This window comes from Benincasa hispida, unplaced genomic scaffold (assembly GCF_027475165.1).
Source record: "Benincasa hispida cultivar pf3 unplaced genomic scaffold, pf3_genome.v1.1 HicScf1081, whole genome shotgun sequence".
Classification (NCBI taxonomy): domain Eukaryota; kingdom Viridiplantae; phylum Streptophyta; class Magnoliopsida; order Cucurbitales; family Cucurbitaceae; genus Benincasa; species Benincasa hispida.
The window spans coordinates 265-7,909 of record NW_028325391.1 but is presented as its reverse complement, the minus strand read 5'-3'; the positions used below and the strand labels follow the sequence as shown (position 1 = coordinate 7,909).

Genomic DNA, 7,645 nt, shown 5'->3' with positions numbered 1-7,645 from the left:
CGCACTCAACTTACAACGCTTAGCCTCATGGTTGATGCATACTTCTTCAACCAATACATAATCCAACGCTTACTTTATGTGTGGCAACGCTTGCAAAAGCTCCTTGCCTAAGGCCTCTTGCTGCACACATCAACCTAGTCTCATCGCACAACTTCCCAGCATCACTGCACAGCTTCAGCCTCATTGCCTTGTCTTTGACATCGCATAGCCCATCAGTCGCATGCTTCAACGCACGTCCAGTGCCCCTGCGTTCAGTGCCTTGCGCCTATTCTTGCAAGCAACTGAGCACTTTTTAGCTCTCGCATGGCCCATACTCCATGCACGATGGCCTTTACTCGATGCACAATGACCCTTACTCGATGCACGATGACCCTTACTTGATATACGATGGCCTTCCCTCGATGCATGATGGCCTTTACTCGATGCACGATGGCTCTTACTTGATGCACGATGGCCTTTCCTTGATGCACGATGACCTTTACTCGATCACATAAAGCCTTTACTTGATGCACGATCTGGCCTTTACTTGATGATACTCGATGGCAAATTCGATGTCTGATCCCTTCCTTGCTCATGCATACTCGATGCACGATCCTTTCCTTGATCATGCATATTTGATGCACGATCCTTTCCTCGATCATGCATGGCTTTTACTCGATGCTTACCTAATGCTTACTCGATGTTTACCTAGTGTTTACTTGATGCTTGCCTAGTGTTTACTCGATACCTGGCCACCCTTTTCACAACCAACAGTTAGTCAAAATTTCTTCTTACTAGGCTAACTTATAAACACCAGAAAGTCAAGTTTCCAATACTTAAGCATTTTCCTTCTTTATTTCCTTATCCTTTACCCATTTCCCTACAATTGCACAATATCTTAAATATTAAATCCCTCATTTTACTAATCTCAACAATAAGCATATTTAAGTAGGGAACGTAGGGTTCGTGTTTCACATTAAGTTCTACTGATCTTCTAATAAACAATTGGTTTGTGATCCAATCAGTAAATCGGATCCCTCTCGGGCCAATGAGAGGGTGAGCTCCTTGTTCAAGACCTGAATTTAGCACTTAAAAGAACAACCTTCCTCCTATTCCTAAATCGGGTAGACGTGAATTCCATTTTGCATCCTATGTCCCTAATTATCTACCCGGTCTTACCCCTGAAATGGGAGGCTTATTGAGGCGACGCTGTTGAGTCAACCCTCACTTATGCAAATCTAAGGATAATCCCAAATAAACAGGACTTCATAGTTAGCTCAGGATTAAGATTGAGTTACCTAGGTAATCTAAGTGAAATAGTCAGTCTTAAACAATAAACAACGTTATAAAGTAAGAGTGACTTATTTCTCGGTCCAATCTTATGCAAACTCATTGCATAAGACACTCTCACTCCTCATATCAATACATGAATGAATCAGGATCACTTCGTTTGTAGCACCTTATCATAAATTGTAACAACTATAGAGTGGGCTGCATCCGATAGTGTTACCAGAATAAGACACCTAACCGTATTCGTATACTATAGAACGTTTTGGCTATTTACTCGAACTTTATCCATCTTTATGTCTCCACATAAAGTTCAAGTATTCATATAATGGTCATGGATCTTAGTTTATTGGATTTAGTCTTTATAAGTAAAATTTATAATTAACGACTTTATTGAATAAATATCGAATAACATCTTTATTGATAATAGAAAATGTTTAACTGAACAACCCAATAATATAACCCAAAATTCAAGATTAAATTGATATAATTATTAATTTAGATTTTAAATTGATATAATCTCAAAGTTTAGGGGTTTTTTTTTTAAAAAATAATGTTATTTTAATATTTATTGACAAAAATAGGGTTGACTTGAAACTACAAAAATAGGGTTGACTTGAAACTACAAAAATAGGGTTGACTTGAAACTACAAAAATAGGGTTGTGAAATCGTGGATGGGGTCCAAGAGTTTTGAGTCAGCACATAAATAGTGTATTCCGTCCACGATTTAAGGCTAAATTGTGTACCACGTGATTTAAGGCCAACCACGAATTAAGGGCGAATCTTTTACTGTGAAATTCAAATTCTTACAGATACGATGAAATAAAAATTGACTCGAATTTCTACCCACAATTAAGACTAAATCTATTTTTTTTTCACATTTTCCCCCAACTTTTGTCTTCTTTTATTTTTCCGTCTTATTCTTTTATTTTTTTAGTATTTTTTTTTCATTTTCGGAGAATCTTTTATTGTGAAATTCAAATTCTTAAAGGCATACGGTAAAATAAAAATTGAATCAAATTTCTAGCCATGAATTAAGGCTAAATCTATTTTTTTTCACATTTTTTCCAACTTCTGGCACCTTATTTTATTTTTTTAGTGTTTTTTCTATTTTTGTAGAATTTTTTACTATAAAATTCAAATTTTTAAAGGCTTACAGTAAAATAAAAATTGAATTAAATTTCTAGCTATAAATGAAGCTAAATCTATTTTTTTCATATAGATTTGTTTTACCAAAGATTTTTTTTTTCACGTACATTTGTTTCCTATATACCCTATTTTTGTCATTACTTTTAAAAAATATATTATTTTTTAATTTACCTACAAAGTTTAGAAATATAAATTGATATTTTATCATATATGGACATGGTCATCAAATTTGACATTTTCGTCGAACATCAACGTTTAATATTAAAATGGTTATTATAGAAAATGGAAAAATGAAAGTGACATTGGGTCCAAAGCAATGGTTGAACAATCCTCTCGGAGAAATGTTCAACTTCCATCTTGATCTTTACACATTTCATTTTCTTGTTAGGAACTTGTTACTCGTCTTCTTCCTTTAGACAAAGCTATCCCAATCAATTGACAGTCGACAGAGGCACCCTTAAACACAAACCTTGTGAGTATTTTGTATCAAACTTCAAACATTAGGCTCTAGTTTAGTTGGTCATCCACATGGACTCTTTCTCTCAAACACTAATCGCATTTAACTTGGTTTTTTGTCTCTTCAGGTCTGTAGCTGCAAGTGATTCCTTAACTGTTCAAAACCCATATCTCAGAGATGGCTTTAGTCTGGTCTCCAGAAATGGAAACTTCGAATTGGGTTTCTTCAGTCCTGGTCTTTTGGGTGATCGTTACTTGGGAATTTGGTTCAAGAATCGGCGAGGTCCGACCTCTGTTTGGGTTGCAAACAGGGAAAACCCCATTAACGGCTCGTCTGGTGTATTGGTAATGAACATTACTACAGGAAATCTTACACTCTATGGCCATAATACCACGGACGTTGTTTGGTCTGCCAGGTTACTGAGAAAAGTCCCCAATGGGGTTTTGCAGTTATTGGACAATGGAAATCTTGTGCTGAGAGATGGGGATGTTGAAAATCCCCAAAACTACTCCTGGCAGAGCTTCGATTACCCCACTGACACTCTCTTGCCAGGAATGAAGTTAGGTTGGGACTTGAGAAATAACATTAATAGAAGATTGTCTGCTTGGAAAAATCTCAATGACCCATCTCCTGGGAGCTTCACTTGGAGGATGGAGCTTCATGAATATCCTGAGACTGTTATGTGGAATGGCTCTAAAAAATATTTCAGGCATGGCCCATGGAACGGCGTGACAATCAGTAGCTGGCCTTTAGGTTTAGCGCCAAACTTGATACTCCACTTTGTTTCCAATGAGGATGAGGTTTACTACCAATACACTGTAATAGATGAGTCTTATACAGTGATGCTGGTGATGAACCAATCCATTTATGTTCGCACGGTGTACTTATGGTCTGTAAACGAGAGAGAATGGACAGTTTACAATTCATTACCAAGAGATTTTTGTGACAATTATGCTCTGTGTGGTCCCTATGGATATTGTGATTTTAGGGTTGTTCCATCTTGTAGCTGTCTAGAAGGATTTAAGCCAAGATCACTTCAGAATTGGAAGGCAGGGGGTTTTGCAGATGGTTGTGAACTAAATAAACCGATAAATTGTAGTGATGAAGTCAACTTTGCACAATTCAACCAAATGAAATTGCCTGACACAACGCGTACGTGGATAAACAGAAGCATGAATCTTGAAGAATGCAAGCAAAAGTGCTTGCGGAATTGTTCTTGTACGGCTTATGCCAATACAAATATCAGTGGGAGTGGAAGTGGCTGTGTCTTATGGATGGGGGATATCATTGACCTGAAAATAATTCCTGGTGCTGGACAGGATTTATATGTTAAGATGCTGGCATCAGAAGTAGGTAAAAGATTTACTTTTTCAGTACTCAATGAGTGATAGTTCAGATTAAAAATGATTTGGGTTCCTAATATATGCACCAAATATATAACTTTTGCTTTGATGTGAAGAAGTCAAGCATGGAGAGGCACCAAAAAGATTAAATCGTAAGGTGAAGATTGCTTTGGTTGGGATTGCCGTGGGTTTAGTTTTGGCTATCCCCTTCGTATGCTTTTACACTTTCAAAAAGAGATCAGCCTGCAAAGGTAATTATTTCTCAAACCAACATGGTATAACACATGCTGCCATTTTGTCTTCAGTATTTGTTAGAATGCTCTTATTCCAATGGATACCGATGAACTGAAACTACGAAACATATATGCCAAAATACATTTTGAGAAGATAGTTTAAAGACTGAAAATCTGGTTGAAAGAATAAAGCACCTCCATTTTTTTTTCTTCTTTTGCCCGAAACAATTTTCATGATAATTGTTTTGCATCTGGTTGACCTTTAAAATTTATATCAGTAGAGAAATATTTTCTTTACTATCATGTATATCTTTAAGGAATTTTTTAAACCACCAATTGATTCAAAAGCTTAAGCTGATAGATTATGATAAATTTAATTATATCAACACTTTAATACTCCCCTTACTTGCTAGTTGAAAATTTGTAGAAGACCCAATAAGTGAAAATCAATATTATGGGGGGGGCTTTAACACAAGATTCTTGCTCTAGTACCATCTTAAACCACTCATTGATCCAAAAACTTAAGCTAATGGGTTATGGTAAATTTAATTGTACCAACACTTAACAGAAGTGAATAGATAATTTCCCTTAAAATCTTTTTGCATCATGTTGATTTCACTATTCAACAAGGAGCTAACTAGATCCTTAACTTTTTTTCCTTATTGTTTCTTCCCCTCCCCCCACAAGAAAGTTCCATTTTTTTGCCAGCATCAATAGAAATAACCCATTTTACTGTTTAGTCCTCTATATAAATGTCAACATTGACAAAGCTTGCCAATTTCAGATGGCCATGAGGAATTAGAAGCTGAAGACTTGGAGCTTCCCTTGTTTGATTTATCCTTGATAAATAGTGCCACTAATAACTTCTCACTTGAAAATAAGCTTGGAGAAGGTGGCTTTGGACCAGTATATAAGGTAATTTTGCCACGTTTATAATTAAAACTTCTTATTCCTTTCAAATCAGAAATTTTAGGAAACTTTGAATTTTCAGGGTAAGCTTGCAGATGGACAAGATATTGCTGTGAAGAGACTTTCAAAGAGCTCTGGACAGGGAACGAATGAGTTCAAGAATGAAGTAATCCTAACTGCAAAGCTTCAACATCGAAATCTTGTAAAACTTCTTGGTTGCTGCATTCAAGGAGATGAGAAAATGCTAATTTACGAGTACATGCCAAACAAAAGTTTGGATTTCTTTATATTTGGTAAAAATCTCTTAAATTTTGAAATTTTCTAGTTTGTCCCATTAATCAAAATATATTATGTTTTGATCAAAAAGTTGGTCTTACACTTTCAAGTTGACATAGTTGGATTGAGTAAGTTTGAAATGGACAGATGAAAGGCGACGTCAACTATTAAACTGGTCGCAACGGTATCACATTATCTGTGGGATTGCAAGAGGACTTGTGTATCTTCATCAAGATTCTAGATTGAGGATTATACATAGAGATTTAAAAGCAAGTAACATTTTACTTGATATGAATATGAATCCAAAAATCTCTGATTTTGGTCTTGCTAAAACTTGTGGAGGGGATCAGACCGAAGGAGAGACAATAAGAGTAGTTGGAACCTAGTAAGTACTCTTGCTATCTTCCTCTAACATGTTACGTTTGTGTTTGGTTGATATAAGTTTTTAGAAATTTCTATTTTCAACAGTGGATATATGGCCCCAGAATATGCTTTTGATGGACAGTTCTCAATAAAATCCGATACATTTAGTTATGGCATTCTGTTGTTGGAGATCATTAGTGGAAAAAGAAGCCGGGGATTTCGTCACTCGAATGACCAAAATCTCATCGGTTATGTAAGCCTAGAATTAATTTGCTTATTAGCATTCTTCTAATATTATTGGTTAGGAATAATATGCTTTCTTATACTGATAGGCATGGCAATTATGGAAAGGGGGAAATCCAGGAGAATTGATTGATGACACAATTCAAGAAACCTGCAATTTCTCAGAGGTATTGAGATGTATCAATATCAGTTTGTTGTGTGTTCAACAACAGCCCAATGATCGACCCACGATGTCGTTGGTAGTTATGATGTTAGGGTGTAAAATTCCTTTGTTGCAACCAAAACAACCTGGATTTTTTGCAGAAAATGAAGGCATTGCCATGGATGGCTTCTCAGATAAAAAGATAAATCAGCTTCAACCAGTGGGTTGACATTATTTGCATTCTCAGATACTCGATAAGAACAATCAAAGCTTGAACCAAGAACCTTGTTTTGTCAATATTACCTTGAATCAAAGTGTTGTACTAGAGGCTACACTTTAGTTTCTCTTTATTTTTCTACGAGGATGTAGATCTCAATACTTTTAGTTGTTTAAATTCAATTGATGAATTTCTACTTTGATGTTTGTTCTATTTTGATCCATAAACTATCAAAAGCTTCATTTTAGTTTTTGAACTTTCAAATTTGTTCTATTTTGGTTCATATACTTTTAAATTTTCATTTCAGTCCTTAAATTTTGTATTTTTTTAAAAAAAAAAACTATTTTAGTCTATTTTGATTCTGTTTGTAACAAACTAGTGAGATAATTTTGAGTATGTGTACTAGCATGTTAATTTCAAGTCATATTGGTTAGTGTCAATCATTTAACAGGTGATTACTAGTAGACCAATAATATAGTAAAGATAAAAATTATTTTTTAAGTCTAAATATTAAAATAGACATTTTGAAACATTGGAGATCAAAATGTTTAGGAACCAAAAGAGTACAAATTTCAAGTTTAAAAGCATTACGATCTAGGCCATATTTAGTAATTGTTTTATTTTTAGTTTTTTGTTTTGAAAATTAAGTTTATTTTCTCTAAGTTTCTTATCATTTATAGACTTAATTGTTAAAAATTGAAAATGAAAAACCAAGGATTTATTTGGATTGATTAGAGATAAAAATGTTTTTCAAAAATATCATTTTTATTTAAACTCTTTTGATATAAATTATTTTCAATAGGAAAATTACCTTTTTAGTCTTTGAGTTTTTAGCTATAGGTTCATTTGGTCCCTCAATTTTTGAAATGGACCTTTTGAGCCCATGTTTTGAGAAATATTGTTAAGTGGTCCTTAGGATTAAATGGGGTTATATTTCTCTTTGCTACATAGAAAGATAAATAGATAATATGGATTTCTACATAAAAGGCCTTAAGAATAGACAAATATTACGTATGTCTTGAACATTTCATTTTTTATAAAAAATA

The 7,645-nt window shown here is 34.5% G+C and overlaps 1 protein-coding gene across 2 annotated transcripts; it reads left to right on the top strand.

Moving 5' to 3' along the window:
- Positions 1-2,708: 2,708 nt before the first annotated feature.
- On the top strand, positions 2,709-6,812 carry LOC120091869 (G-type lectin S-receptor-like serine/threonine-protein kinase At4g27290). Of its 2 annotated transcripts, XM_090308847.1 has the most exons (8): positions 2,709-2,888; positions 3,001-4,226; positions 4,333-4,467; positions 5,234-5,364; positions 5,441-5,651; positions 5,782-6,019; positions 6,103-6,250; positions 6,330-6,812. In XM_090308847.1, the coding sequence occupies exons 2-8, from the start codon at positions 3,221-3,223 to the stop codon at positions 6,609-6,611; spliced, it is 2,151 nt and encodes a 716-aa protein (XP_090164973.1). In that variant the 5' UTR covers positions 2,709-2,888; positions 3,001-3,220; the 3' UTR covers positions 6,612-6,812. The 2 variants fall into 2 exon arrangements, with proteins under 2 accessions (XP_090164973.1, XP_038905946.2); XM_039050018.2 differs by lacking the exon at positions 2,709-2,888 and having other exon boundaries at positions 2,902-4,226.
- Positions 6,813-7,645: the final 833 nt, after the last annotated feature.